The 15,284-nt window shown below is 43.0% G+C and overlaps 1 protein-coding gene across 1 annotated transcript in view; it reads right to left on the bottom strand.

The window, feature by feature from the left end:
- Positions 1–590: 590 nt before the first annotated feature.
- LOC149334086 (dermonecrotic toxin SPH-like) overlaps positions 591–15,284 on the bottom strand; it is a 39,501-nt gene continuing 24,807 nt past the window's right edge. Inside the window, exon 6 of the mRNA XM_089555009.1 lies at positions 591–717. Coding sequence (XP_089411135.1) covers positions 591–717 — 127 coding nt within the window. The remainder of the gene's footprint in view (positions 718–15,284) is intronic.

The following is a 15,284-nucleotide window of genomic DNA, read 5'->3' as shown; positions in this document are numbered from 1 at the left end:
CAGCGCTTTTGAACACAGGCCTCAGGAAACAAATCACCTTTCAGTAGCTGTGGCCATTGAACTTCTTCGACGTTGTAGCACTTCAATGGCTTCGGGGCACTAAGATCTCGCACTGCATGATGTAGATTACCCTAATAATTTTTGTGCCATTGTTACAGGTCTTCTTTTATTCAATATTTTTGGAGCAGCATGATACAACTGTCTTGTGCAGTTTTGAATAAATTAAGTTATTACAACATCAACCACCTTTTAATACGAGTGAATCAAATTTTCTCTTCCTGCATTATTTCGTGCAAGTATATGCTGCTGTTAACTCTTTCTGCCATAGAGCCGTGTTCTGAATCGATGTCAGACTGATTGAGCGGGTCTTAGTCCAGGATTTAGTTACTTACTGATGAAATAAAATGAATAATACTGAATACAGAGATTGGTCTGGTTTTCATCGCGGCGGAATGCCGCCTTTTTTCTGACGTTCCCTTCAAAACGGGAAAATGTTTGTGTGCTTTGCTGAATTGATCGCGACAGCGTCTAGAAGCATGAAAAGAATCACGAATAAAGTTTTTCCCCAAGCGTGCTTGTGAGGTCGTTTCTCAAACAATACGTCTCCAGGGGTCATCTCGGCTATCGGCGAGTCTAAGGCTTCCGGAAAATTCCTCTTCCTTGAGAACTTGCAAAGCGTTGCCAGGAAAATTCGTCACAATACCATCGATGCCTTCTCTGCAAAAAGAAAGCAAGAAATATGTGATGACGCATGGCCTGTCCTTAATAGCACTCTGCGATAGCATTAAATTCCTTTTGTTCCTTTCATTCCTTTCCAAATGCCTTTCAATACTTCATACTTGTAGAAAGAATGCGTACGCTCCACGTCACCGTTTCCTGTTGCCTTAGTGGATGTGTGCATGCAGCGGCTATTTAAAGTGGACTGTTATGGTTGCCAGAATGTTTTTGGGGAGAAAGATAAGTGCAGGTTACAGGAGATGCCTGCGCAGAATGGTGGAACATTTTAAGCATAAAATGATTTCAGCTCTCAATGTCAGCAAACTCAGGGAAACATTGACCTTAAACAGAGGTGAAAAAAACGTCGGAAGTAAAATGGGCTTTGAAACATCTTTCGAGGAAAGGACTTAGACTGGCTGAATCAGTGCATTTCCTAGTTGTGAACACATGAGCCAAGTAATAGACTTCTACACGCAGCAGAGAATGCACAATCGCACCCGAAGGTTGGGGAGTCCATTCCAGCGTCATTTTCATGCTCACGTCCTGCTCCGTCGCACGTTGCTTCGTAATTCTATTCAGAGAATGCGACTGGTAAAATTCTTTCAGGTGTCATGCAGCTGCCATTGACTCGACCACTCAGGAGAGTCACTACGGCGGGTCAGGAAGCTCCACCCCTCGGGGAATACCCGCAAGCGCCGACCTTTGAGCGTGAAAAACTGACGATGCGAGAGGCAAAGGCGCTAGGACGCTGTAATTCAGATTTTGAATGCAGATAACTCAGATTCTACAAAAACCATTAAAAAAATCGATGGTTGGGGGTCATACGTGAACCGGCTTCCTTTAATATCCCAGGAACATAGCTACTTTTTGCAGAGCCCTTTTGAGAACCGCTTTAGCGCAAAAAAATGCCAGAATATCAGTGAAAACAGAGCAGCTTCTGTCTCTGGCATGGCGAGCCATTAAGTGATGGCCGCAGTATCCTCCGCTACAAGTTGCAGCGGGTGCACCATTTTCAACAGATTAAACTGTCGGCGTCGTGATTGTTTGTCCCTGAGTTCAAAGCTTCCGGAGGCTGGGCTTGCTCATGAAGGCTCGGCTGTGTCGTTAATTGCAGCTTTATGCGTAGCTGCATGCCAAAATATTTACGGCTGAATGCGTCCCTGACGCAGAAGAAAAGTGTGTGAATGATACGTTGCGGTAATTTCAGAAAGCCGCGAAGAACGCTGAACGCGCTGCCAAACATGAATAACCCAAGCAGCAGAGGCAATCGGCCCAATATTGCAGTTGGATGGATTTACTCTGGTCTTTTGCAGGGCATGCACTTGCCAGTACATATCCAGCATTGCGCCTGTGCTACTTGGGAAGTAACTGCCTGTGCGCGCCGCACCATAAACCTCGAAAAGCGCTAAGGAACGGTAGCAGTAGTGCATTGTCTAGACCGAACTGAAGTAGTTGGTGCCGGCGGTTCCTCGTGGCGCGATAGCAGACATGAAGGCCATGTACACTGCAGAATTTGAAGAACAGAAGCGGGCTAAGCCGCGGACTCGTGAGATAGCTAAAGGATCTCGCCCAAAGCACGATGTTTTCAAATCTATATGCCCTATTTTATGTGCCCCGCCTTTGCTGGAATGCATTGTGTGCTCACAGGTACTCACAACGACAACGTTGACGGCACAGTTATGCTGCCCTCAACAGAGTGTATACAGGCAGGTTTTGTCTTTGCAGTCTGCAGCTTCACTGACAAATATGTTTGCAGTGAAATGTTTTCTTTTGCTGCGAAGTTAAGAAATAATAACAACTTAACCGACAGGTTAACCCACGAAGCCCAGCCTACGGAAACTTAGAACTTAGGGACGATAGCACTGTGCTTCAAGAAACGGTGCAACATTACAAATAACTTGGTTCAATGAAGCACGACCGAAAAAAAGCTTAACGCATCAATTACGACAATTGACGAGGTTCTTTGAGTGAGTTGTGGTGTGCAGTCGATACAGAGAGCTGTGGTGAGCCTTTTTATGACGGAACTAATGCTCGAGGAACGAACACGCTGTAACTAATGATTAGATAATAACGGAGCTTAGTTGAGGCGCCCCGATAGGGAAGTAAGAGAAGAAGGCGTGAATGGTGAATCGCTTTAAGAGCACAGGAAGCTGACCGCCGGACAGGTAAAGCATGCGGCTAGGTGCCGGAATACGCGCACGGGTTTTACTGCGGCTACACTGTTTGACGCAGTGCTCTCTTGGACGGTGCTAGCTTTACAGTCAAGTGCATTGGAAAAACAGCTGCGGAAAATAGCCGTAAGAATAGCACGACAGCGTCTTGAAGCTCCCCTCTTTTTATAAGTTATCATGTTCTATTCAGAAAGACTACTTTCACTAAAGTCGTACACTGCAAAAAAATTCCGTGAATGTTACGTACAAACTCTCCATAACAGAACAAACGCTTGCTCTGTTGCATCTGAAATGGAGGGTCCATCCGTAACACATTCGTGAAGGTGGCTGGCCGTATTATGCATTTTCTGAAACGTATTACTCGCCGTAACTGTTGGCCCCCGGACTAGGAACCACATGACGTCCCATTTCCGATCTGTGTGGTTTACTCTTGTTCAACAATGTCCACAAACTAGCATGGCGAAAATGAGATTAACCCCATGTGCAAAGGTGAAGATCCGAGGGGGGGGTGATAATCAAATTAGACCCAAGTGACGCATAATGTTGCTTCAACGTTGAGGGATTGCTACAAATTGTGAGCAACATTAAATAGCAAAGGACTTACTTTGCTATAACTTTAAAAGAAGAACGTTGACTTCATAAAAAAATATTTTCACGATGTTGCTAACCACATGACAGGGTAACAATTAATAAATGCATTTAATAAATAATTTAGAAATGCAGCTTAATGAGGTCAAGAGATAAAAAAAAATTTAGACACAGACAATGGTTAGACAACTTCTCTAAATTGAAACTGAACACCAGCTGAAAATACATTACAAACATTACAAACAAGGTGAAAGCCGAATTTCCGTCTGCTGTTTGACAAGGAAACGAACCACTGAGAAAGCCAAAAGCATGGGCAAACAAATTTGTGAATGAAGTGCAATGTAGCAGTCACATCTTTGCTACACAACCATCAATCAAAAACGCTAACTCCTTCACGGATAACAAAAGCACAGTCACAACAAAATATTGCTAATTGCAATGTTCAATTTATTAGGTACCTATAGCCGGCCATTCATGCCTGGTCTTCCTGCGGATAAATGAAACGCTGCAAAAAAGCAGTGAGCAGCCATAATTTCTGTAGTGACAATGAGGATGTGCACCGTCGGTGCTGCTCCCTCATCCTGAGTAGGAAATAATAGCTGTTTTTTCTGGAATGTACTCTGGAAGCATGAATTTCCTATCCACCTTTATTTAGCTTGCACTGACACGACCCATCATGAACTCTGCAGCTTTGACAAACATGCGGGCCAGTCGACAGCCACAGAAGACTGTAGAACCCTGCTAACTTGCAAAAAACCAGTGCTCAGAAAGAAAAATCATAAAAAAATGAGGAGTTCCTTATACGCACTATGTTTTATATGGTACTAAGAATGCTGCTAAGACATGGCATGAATATTGTTTTTTTCTGCTCAGTTACAAACTTTCTCGCCTATGCTAACATATTACTGCCATGTAAATAATGAAACATGCCAGCATTGCACAACATGCTGTAAGACTTACAAAATACACCCCCTGCAAGGCTACCACATGCCTGTTAGATGTTATAATGTTTATATCTACCAAACTATCTAGACTAAAATGAGACACCAAGCCTCTGACATCTGGAGATGTGTACCTCCCATGCAATTAGAGTGATTGGAGATGCTCCTCATTGATGGCATTTCAGTTGCTAGGTGTGGAAGGACCGGATATGAAGGTGAATAACTAGACACCCACTTTTTAAGCAAAGTCACAATGAGCAATGTGCCTTGGCTTTTCTTCCATCCAAAAAGTTTTATGTTCCATGTTTACGTAACTGCTTGCATGTGCTCATTTTGGCTTGCTGAGAGGTTCTTTTCTTTGTTAAACTAGCTTTAACTCTGACCTCAGTCTTCTGCACCTTCTTAATTTTTTGCTAGTGTTCACCTTAAGTCATGTGTAAGCTCACGCAGATCTCTACTTTTCTACGTTTCCAACTGTCACATCTTCTCTGCCTTCGTCATGTCCATCACTGCATCCGACGCCTTCAAGTACAGTATGCTGTGTATAATCACCTTAACTAATCTGCCTATTACACATGTATTTTTGTTAGCCACCCACTCCTCTATCTGGCGCTGATAGGCCCTGAGAGTAAATAAATGAATTGTAGTCTAAGCTAAGTCTCAGCAAGCATGCATTATGTTCAGTTTATTTTACCATGTTGACCAGTAAAGAGTGGACAGAAAAAAGCTGCAAAGTAGAGCTTGACATGCCTCTCGCCCCTACACTGGAAAGCAGCAGGCAAGGCATTTGCAACCACTAACGACAACGGAACATGCCAAGTGTGAAGTAAATCAGTAATGTTCCTCGCATTTATCACAAGGTATACTCTCTGCTCAGTAATTTATTACCCCCTTAGACATTCTGCAAGGAGTGCATACAATGATGTGTCACCACAATACAATGAGAATCATTAACCCTGTGCCAATACAACAGCAAAGAAATTTATGCCCAATAAATGCATTGCTTACATGCAACCAAGAGGCAAGAATGGGCCAACCTGGCACATATATCGAAAATAAGCTCAAAATTATAAAGAATGACATTTGAGCAGCCGCTCATTCCCCCACCCCCTCCCACAAAAAAATATGAAAAAGGGTCCTCTTCACACGGCACGTTTGAAAGATGCGGCTGTAATATTTGCGAAAGTTCAACTACGTGTGAAATTCAGATATAAATAACGCCAACGCATGCGGTTGGAAGCGAAGCGCCAGGGCGCGGGCAAACAGTAATCGTCTTCAGGTATCGACTGGTTACACCTACTGAGGGCCGCTGCTCGACGAATACCACTCAAGGCCACGTTCACATCCAACAAGCTTGTAATAAACTTTAGATAGGTGTTTATCATGATGCAGCAGCAGCTCATCAGTGCTATTGGCCAGTCCTGAATTTTTTAGCTTGATAAACGCAATCATCCACCGAAACGTGTGTCGACTGTTCCTCGCCAGATTCTTGCAGTCCCACGAGGGTGAGCAGCTTTTCCGCCGGCTTCAAGTCTCATCTTTCGTGCAGGGCCACTGGCATTGTAACGCACATTCTGCACGGTCGTTTTACTATGCATCGATGCCGCATGGGACAGCAAGCGGTTGTACACTCGAATGCGGCGTACGGGCCGCACACATACACACACCGTAACGACAATACAGCGCGCAGGACGCACGCAGCGAACACGGAAGAACAAAAACCGTTCTAAAGCACCTGTTCACTCAACACCACACACAATCCGCACATGGTTCCGACTGCGGGCTTGGCTAGCGCTTCGACTCGTCACGGCCAAGCTGCATGCACTGCGCTCTTGTGGTAACAACGCTCATGAAACGAAAAGAAAATTTTAATATGCAAAACCATTCGAATTGTCAGCTAAAAAAGCTACGGTAAAATTAAATACATCTGATATGTTTTCAAGGTGGTGCGCTTTTGCGGCGTCAGCGATGTAAGCATGGATGCGAATACGCGAATGACGCTATGAATTTCCCGTGCAACTCTGCTAGCCACCATAGCCTATGCCATAGCTCTGCAAATGGCATCGTGCTCGGCGTTTTGCGCGGCTGACTTGCCCGCGTAAATTTTGCTTCCTCCGTGCACACATGCTTGGTGAGGTGAACGGTGGTCGGTACGAACAGTTTGAAGTTTAATCGACTGAAAATTGCTCAAGGAAAGTCAGCGGAATTGCATTTTTATTGTTTCTGTGCATCGCGAGTGACTGGCGGCAGCCACACGGCATCGTCTCCGGTTGGTGAACTTGTGAGAAGGTGAGCAATTTGTTCTCAGATTTTGAAAGCGGTTTTTTGTTTCTATAGTAATCCTGTGTCTCGTCGCATGTTATGTTCACGGTAACATCAGCACAACGTGCATTCGCTTTCTGTCTCTATTTGAAGTAACATTGGTCGATCAGCGTAAACTTTTGGATTCAATTAAGCACAGGCTGTCCATGTTGGTAGTGCGTGTCGAATGTGCTTTGAGATCATTCTGCACTCGAGATGGTCTTCTGATAATTTATTTATTACCAGGTATAGTCGAGATTTGGAACCGTTCATCCCACTGCAACAGTGCTGAAAAGCTGTTTTGTGTTCATGCATCTGCTGTCCTTAAACTTTTCGGTAATCATTCGCGTGGTTCCTTTGGATCTGGACAACCGGCTACTGTTGCTAGGGGCGCCTCGCAGCAGAGCCCTTGGGGACGCCCAGTGGGTCAGCTGTTTGTCCAGGTGCAAAGTTACCTAAGGTACCATTCCAGACTTTTTTTTCGTGCCCATCAATCTCATATTCCTTGCAAAAATTACAGTATGTAATTAGGCAGTAAAAAAATTGGTAACATACACATTTCAGGACAGTTGAGAGAAATGAAATTAGAATTGGTTTTTGAGGAAAGGAAATGGGGCAGTAACTGTGTCTCGGTGGGCTCCTGAACCTAAGGGAAGGAATAAACGAGGGAGTCTAGAGAAAAATGCACATGCAGCATCAGTATTCTCTCTGTAGACTTTCCGAGACCTGGATTCATTCCTTCCAGGACAGTGCCAAGCAGTAGGTGAACTGCACACAAATTTATTTTCCTCTGGTGCAAAGTAAAGAGTGAAAATGTTCTAAGACAAGTCTCTAGTCTGTTTCATTCTCACTGCATTTGCTCAAAGCATAATATGAAATGCTGTATTTCTTATACCCTGGTTTCCTTTACTTTGAGCAGTAGGTATTGACAATGAACATCAAGGCAACTCCACTCTCATTGCTTATTGCTGCTTTTAGGTTCCCTCCATGATTTTCTGTTTGCTCAGTCCTGGCCTTAACATATTTTCTTCTGCTGCTTAGCTTCGAACTATTGGCTAGGTTACATGGTTCTACTACTTCTATGTTCACTGTGAGGTTTGAGAGCTTGTTGCTTTGTTCTTTTTTTATAAGCATCTTTGTCTTCTCGAGGCTGATTGGCAGTCCGGAACAAAGAACACATGCATTGTTTATGTTAAGATGATGACATGATAGCCTAACACATCGTATCGTTGCCATTCGAGCCCCCTGTGTACTTGCTTTGTTGCACTGGGAGTAAAAAAGTTTAGTGGAAGTCGCCATGAGGCGCACTTTTGTTTAGACTAGTGCAAAGGTTTACTGTTGCTTCGCAGTATAGTGCTCCCACCTGTTGCGCACGAGCATTTAGATGGCTGTTAAATACTACTATCAAGGATTTAGCCATTGTAATGTCGCAGGTCTGTTGTGTAGGATTTCAGATCATTGTCTTGCACTGTCCCCGAAGCCTGTTGTGTGACAGCTACGCCGCTTTGCTGTTGTATTTCTGTCCAGTGTAAAAAATATTTTCTGTGATTATGCTACACGCACAGGTTCATGGGGAAGTAAATATTTTGTGTCGCTTCAACTGGGTAATGCTTCAGAATGAACACGTGCAAAAACCCATGCAGTTAAAAGCCTTGGCTTGTGTAACCCAAGTGTGAGGAGAATACTATTATGGCAGGGATTCTTGCATTGCAACCTTTTAAATTCCTTTTTTGTAAAAAGAATGACGTGAGGTTTCATGAGTTACAGCTCTCTTTCATTGCTTGCTCAGAGAAAGCGTTTATTGTAAGTAAGCAGTAGTCGCTTTTTTCTATTGTTCAAGCAGCAGCATCAGCATGCCTCATCATTTTTGTCTTGAATGACTGAAGGTGCTTTCAGAGCATTGCCTTCTTTTTTTTTTGTTGTTTATTCAGCATGCAATATTGTGTCTATAGATTGCTCTTTAGCATTATTTTGCGTTCTCCCAAGCAAATTTTAGGCGACCAAATTCAGAAGCACCTTGTATTGGCCTTACATGCTCGCTATTAATGCAGAAGTAATTATATGCCACACTAAACACCAAATCTACATCCTTCAGAGTGGGTCTAGAAGCTTGTCTCCAGACTCTTGCCTTCAAGGAGTTCTTACAGGTTTCACATATCTGCTTGGTGTTGGAAGTGACAGCCTTTTCTACTTTGCAGCGAGGTATACATTTAGAAAGGGTTCATATATGTGTATTAGGTAGATCTCTTAACCAGAAACAGGAATCAGGCTAGCTGCATACTCAAGCTGAAATCACACAGGTGAAATATTTTGTCTTGTTCATAGGCGCTGTTTGCATTTCATTCCAGCGTGATTGTGCACTACTGCCATAGCAGGTACCCTATCTAAACGGAAACTATCTTGTGGCAAATCATGCGCATATGTTTTAGACACGTGTATGAAGAAATGTGCAGCTACAAACATTGCATACTTGGTTATTCATAATGCTTTTTTTTCTCATGTGCATAGAACAATGTTCAGCTACATTGCTTGCTTTGTTGTTACTACTTCTATTTTTCCGCTAATATTAAACTACATATTAATCTCAGAGACCCGATGTTCGACTGAATGATCCTTTTGTGTCGCACTAGGAAGGCAAAAGCATCACGCCTAGGGCTCATTCACCGTCCTTCATCCCTGTTTTGGTTTCAGTCGGTCAGTTATGCTATTAATGAATGTAATCACTTTATAGCACAAGTATATATGAAAATATATTTTGGGCTAAATGAGGTTAACAAGTTATCCACTGTGCACAATGGTCTGGTTGGTCTTGTACATCATTACTTGGGTGTTAATGTTTCTTTCGTGGTTGCTGTCTAAATAACTTTGCCTGCCTATTGTATCCTATGTCCTTTTATGTTTTTTTATGCCTGTCTTCCTTCCTACTGGCTCTCTCCCTTTTCAGTCATTCCTTTTTCCTTTAAACTGGCGATTGGTCACAAGCCTGCTGTGGGAATGGCAGCTAACACTAGGCCCCTTTTTTTTTCATTGAACCTGCACTGCTAATATTAACACTAATAGTACTGTATCAGTATTTATGTGATACTGCATTTTTTGTTATGCATAAATAGTTGGCTAAGCCAATGGTAGCAGTGTTGAATATCACAATATATCATGCAGATATCTTGCATGCAATATCAGTATCAGTTTATTCACTTTGGATGAAGGTTATTTAAACAGGGTGATAAAAGCATCTGGGCCCTTAGCAAGCTGCTAGTTCGGGCCCATGCAATAAGTGCACAAAATAGTGTGCCCAGGCGTCAGCATAAGAAAGAAAAAAGTGTACATTTTATATGAATAGAAGATGTTACACAAAACTATATCAGTATATTCACTATTATGCTACCCTCTATTTCTTTCAGCTCGGCAGTTTGGCTGTAGATATTTTGTGCTGCTTTCCTAGTCTAGTCCACTCAAACTAAAACTTTGCTTTCTGTGTTGCAGGTAGAATCTACAATGAATGCCGCGCTGTGTCTTGTAAGCAGGAGGCGGTGTTAATGGAGCTATGAACTTTTCTTGCGGATGACTGGTGTTGGCTTTATTATGCACTGAACCTCAAGTGTGAAGAGGAAAATGTCGTGTTGGATTTCTGCAGAGGTGAGACATCATGGTGAATCTACCAGTGCGAAAGACTAGACAAGAGACAAGACAGTCGCTGAGTCGCGGCCATAGTTTATTGAAGTGAATAGGGAATACATGAAGAAGCCAAGCAACACCACAAACCACACAATTACAGATAAGCATACATGACAACATGAGTCAATGGCCCTGAACATTCCCCTGATCGAGATAGTCCAGCTCATTGCGTGTTAGTGCGATAGACAACACACTTGCACATTAGTCACCGAGTCGTAAGGTGTGTCTAGCCTCAATAATCTACCATTTAATCTTCTCTGAATTTACTGCCAAAATGTGTGCTGCCAAAAGGAAAGGGTAGCAGCCTTCACATTCCTTGCAATATACAGAAAAGTTAGAACCCCTACCCTCTTGTGCTCCTGTAATCTTACATTGATACACCTTCCAGTTTGACCTATATAGACCCGACCACAAGATAGAGTGTCTGATACCATGTTCATTTTACAAGGTACATATACATTTCACACCACATGTGTACTTTTCTCTAGCCACATTCACAGAATTATTCTTAACAATTTTACATATTTTAAACAACTTATTAGGGGCCAAGAAAATCGCTTTTCCATCATACCTTCTGACCGCATTTTTCAATTTGTACGACAATCTATGTGCGTACGGTAACACAACCGGTCTTTTGGCATCTCGCTGGCTGGCCCCGGCCTGATTGCGCCGGTCGCCGTGAAAAGCTTTCGGCTTCTTTAACAATTTATTGTATGCTTTGCAATAACATGGTTAGGAAATCCTAAAATGTGCTCTTGGAAACTAGTCGTCATGCTAAGAAAGCATGACTTCATCAATTCTGAGCCCAGGCTTGACAGTCCAATGCTATCTTTCACTAGCTTGTAATAGCCAACCTGTATCCAAGTAGCAGCTTAACGCTCCTGGGTGAATATCACTAGCGCACATGGTGAGTGCAGATCATCAAGGTAAGGTCCAGAAACCGCAGCTCTTTTTGTGGCGACATTTGCTCCAAGGTAAACCTAAGAATATGTTCACATGCCAAACTATCAGAACCTTTGTAAAAGACCAGAAAATCATCAACATAGCAAAAGATTTTTTCCCCCAGTCCATGCAAGTCCTTGACAATCATTCTATACACCCTACTTAAAATATCTCTTAGCACAAGGCCCATCTTCGAACCACTACATATACCAGATTTTTGAACACATACCACACTACAGTACTCTACAGCCATGCTCTTAAAATAAATGCTATTCACTAGCATGTTCTTCAGATGAATTTCAGAAAAGGGTTCGTGCAAAATTTTGTCTGGTTATTTGCAAAAGCATTTGTCTACTTCGCATCTTGAAGATCCGTTTCTTGTACTCAATTCGCAGCGTGGTTGAGTATCTGAAGAATGGCAATCCAGCAGATTGTCTGGTGGTGGTGGTGAAAACTTTTAATTTCTGAAATAGAGTTTGGGAGCCACAGAGTGGCCACGCTACATGGTCGGCGTCCCTAGTCCGGGACACCGCATGACAATGCCCCGTCTCTAGCCCGTTTCACCAGAGCCCTTTGGGACTCAAGCGAGGAGCAGTTGAGAAGGGCAGTCTCCCATGCCTCTCTGGAAGGGGTAGGGGAAGGGGGGAGGTGGGGATTTTGAGTACATGCCCACACCATGTGGAAGATATCACAGGTCTCCCCACAGTGTGGGCATCGCCCATCCGTGTTAGGATCGTAATGCTTTAAGATTGCAGGACAGAGTAGAGTACCTGTCTGCAGGCGCCTTAAAGTTCGCTCCTCCGTCTTACTCAGCCCCTTTGCAGGGGCCGGGAAAAGGCGGTGGATGTCGCTATAATGCGTTATAATTTCCTTGAATCGCAGCAGCGGCTGGTTAGTCTCCGAGCCAGAAGAGCTGGGATGAGGAGCCCGGTGAGTAAGCGCTCGGGCAGCCGCGTCAGTGGCCTCATTACCTCGCAAGCCCTGGTGACCAGGAGCCCAAATGATTCTTTGGGTGTTGGATCAGTGGCAGTCCGTCTTAGAATGCAAGCAGCTAAGGGGGAGATCTCCCCTGCCAAGTAATGATCACATGCTTTTCGGGAGTCCGTAATGATGATTCTTAGTGTCGATGTAGAACTATTTTATTCCATCCCGTGTGAGGACCTTATGAAAAGCTTGTGAATGTGTATATCGGAGCACAATGATGAGCGTGTGTTTAGGAACAGGTGCGTAATAGTCTTTTTTTTGGACTTACCTCCTTTTATTTGAAGAGCATGTTTCTGGAGTATGGCTGTGCGGCATATGTTCAAAAGTCTAGTATATGTATCGATTGAATGCCTCTGTGCTAAGTAATATTCTCTTAAGCAGGGTGGATGGAGTGATTGCCAAGAACTTGCATGGGCTGGGGGAAAATCTTTCACTGCGTCTGATTTTCTGGTCTTTTACAAAAGGTTGCGATAGTGTGGGACCGGTGCATATTGCCAAGTTGCTTAAGGAGCAAGGCCTTTCTTTCACTTAGCATTTCCTTAGAGGAAATGTCCCATCAAAAAGAGCTGCGGTTTCTGGGCTTCACCTTGATGTTCTGCACATGCCATGCATGCTGCCGATATTCACCCAGGAGGGTCAAGCAGCTACTTGACTATTGGCCGAATCATTCTAAGCTAGTGAAATATAGCATTGCGTCATCTAGGCTAGGCTCGGTATTGATGAAGTGATGCTTTCACAGCATGACAAGTGGTCTCCATGAGCAGATTTTAAGGCTTATGAAAGCATTATTCCCCAACCATGCAGGAGTGTGTGATAAATTGTTAAAGCTGAGCATATAAGATTGATCAAGTTGGTCAGACATGCTAAAGGTAAGAATGGCATAGCATCACGTAACGAGGACAGCAGGAGAGCACACACGCATTAGTGCCAACCTTGGAGCAGATACAGAATCCAAGAGCGTGTGCTTGACATTCAGCGTTGGCAGTCAAGGATCGGGCTCATTCAATCTTGAATGTTCAAATCAGTGTTTTCTCATTTCCTTGACTGTCAGTGCTGATTGTCAAGCTCGTGCTCTTGGATTCTGTACACACTCCAAGGTTGGCACTTGTGCGTGTGCTTGTTGTCCTGCTGTCCTTATTACTTGATGCTGCGCCATTCTTCCCTTTAGCATGTTAAAGCTAAAACCCCTTCACAGGGATTGGCAGGATACGGCCGGGGCCAGCCATCGAGATACCAAAAGATCGACTGTGTTACTGTACATACGTAGATTGTCGCACAATTTGAAAAATGTGGTCAGAAGGTATGACGCAGAAATGGTGCTCTTGGCCCCTAATAAGTTCTCTACAAACTGTAAAATTGTTAAGAATAATTTTGTGAATTTGGTCCTGGAAAGGCATATGTGCCTTGTAAAATGTATGTGGTGCATCGGATACTGTTGTCTTGGGGTTGGGTTTATGTTGGTCAAACTCGAAAGTGTGTGAATGTAAGACTACGGGAGCACAAGAGATATTTGGATATTGGTAGGGGTTCTAACTTATCTGTACATCGCAAGGAATGTGAAGGCTGCTAGCCATTCCTTTTGGCAACACTCATTTTGGCGATACATTCGGAGCAGATTAACCGGAAAATTATCGAGGCTAGACACATGACTCGGTGACAAATCTGTGAGTGTGCTGTCCATCGTGTTAATATGCAACGAGTTGGACTATCTAGATGAGAGGAAAGTTAAGAGCGATCTTTTACTCATGTTGTGGTATAGCATATCTGTAACTGTGTGGTTTGTGGTGTTATTTGGCTTTTCTATGTACTCCCTGTTTACTTCAATAAACTTCAGTTGCGAGTCAGCGCCTGCTTTGTCTCCTTTCTTGTCATTGTCTCGTGCTGGTATGTTCACTTACTTGCAGAGTAGATTCACTGAATTGTATACTTGCAGAGGCTTGTGAAGAAAAACCAGAGGAATTTTCTTTCCTTTGTCTGGAATAGAAGTTAAAATTTTTTTTCACGTAGCTAGATGGTTGCAGCATGAAATTCCATTCTGGAAGGGTAAACCCACTAAATTGTACATTTTGTGTGCAAGGGTACTGATGCTTGCATGAAACTGAAAACATTCGCCCAGGCTATCTGGCTAGCTTCCTTCTTCCTTGTGCCCAGATTTTTTTAAACAATACTTTGTCAGATTTATTTTGACCAGAATTTCTAACATGTTAATTACACCACATTTTGTGATCATATACAGCAAAATTAAAACATGATCACCGGTGTATGGTTTAGTCTGGGGTAGAATGATGAGAAGTACCTAGTATATAGTAAAATTTAATATTACTAGTCTAACATAAACAAAATTGCTATTTTTTCAGTGGAAAATTTTGCTACCAGGGAGTCGGAGCGGCATGGCATGATGAAGACTTGGACAGTGTGCATTCCAAAGTACCTGTATTCATGTCGGCACGAGAACTTGCGCACAGTGCTTCAAACAGTTGGTGAGTACCTTGGTGCTGTGCTTCTGCTTAGATACGTAAATATTTGATTTTAAATGTGCCTGAACAGCCAATTGGCCTAAACGAGTGCACACTAAGTCAATACAAACACCATGACGTGAGCAGACATAATACAGAAAAATTGTCACAAATACGATGATAATAATAGTAAAGAAAAACAAGCATAATGAGTAAACAATGAAAACAGCAAATTAGGCAAATATTTCTGTGTCATAAAAAGTTGAATTGTATTATTTGCAAATGAGTCATTGGTGAAATGGCATGCATGTCAGGATAAAATCTATCATAGCATTTGGTGGTTTTTCTCTGAGGCACACGAAATCGCAGTGACATCAATAACGGCTCACAGTCAATAGAGCCGAGCACAACTTTATGGAGAAAATCCATGTCATAAAGGGTAGACATACCAATGTCTGCTAGAAGAAAGTCGTAGTCTTAGAAACGACAGCGCTCAATATATCTATCAC

Source organism: Amblyomma mixtum, chromosome 8 (genome assembly GCF_055824585.1).
Source record: "Amblyomma mixtum isolate Tamu chromosome 8, ASM5582458v1, whole genome shotgun sequence".
Lineage (NCBI taxonomy): Eukaryota > Metazoa > Arthropoda > Arachnida > Ixodida > Ixodidae > Amblyomma > Amblyomma mixtum.
The sequence above is the reverse complement of the archived record's forward strand: the minus strand, read 5'-3'. Positions and strand labels throughout refer to the sequence as shown.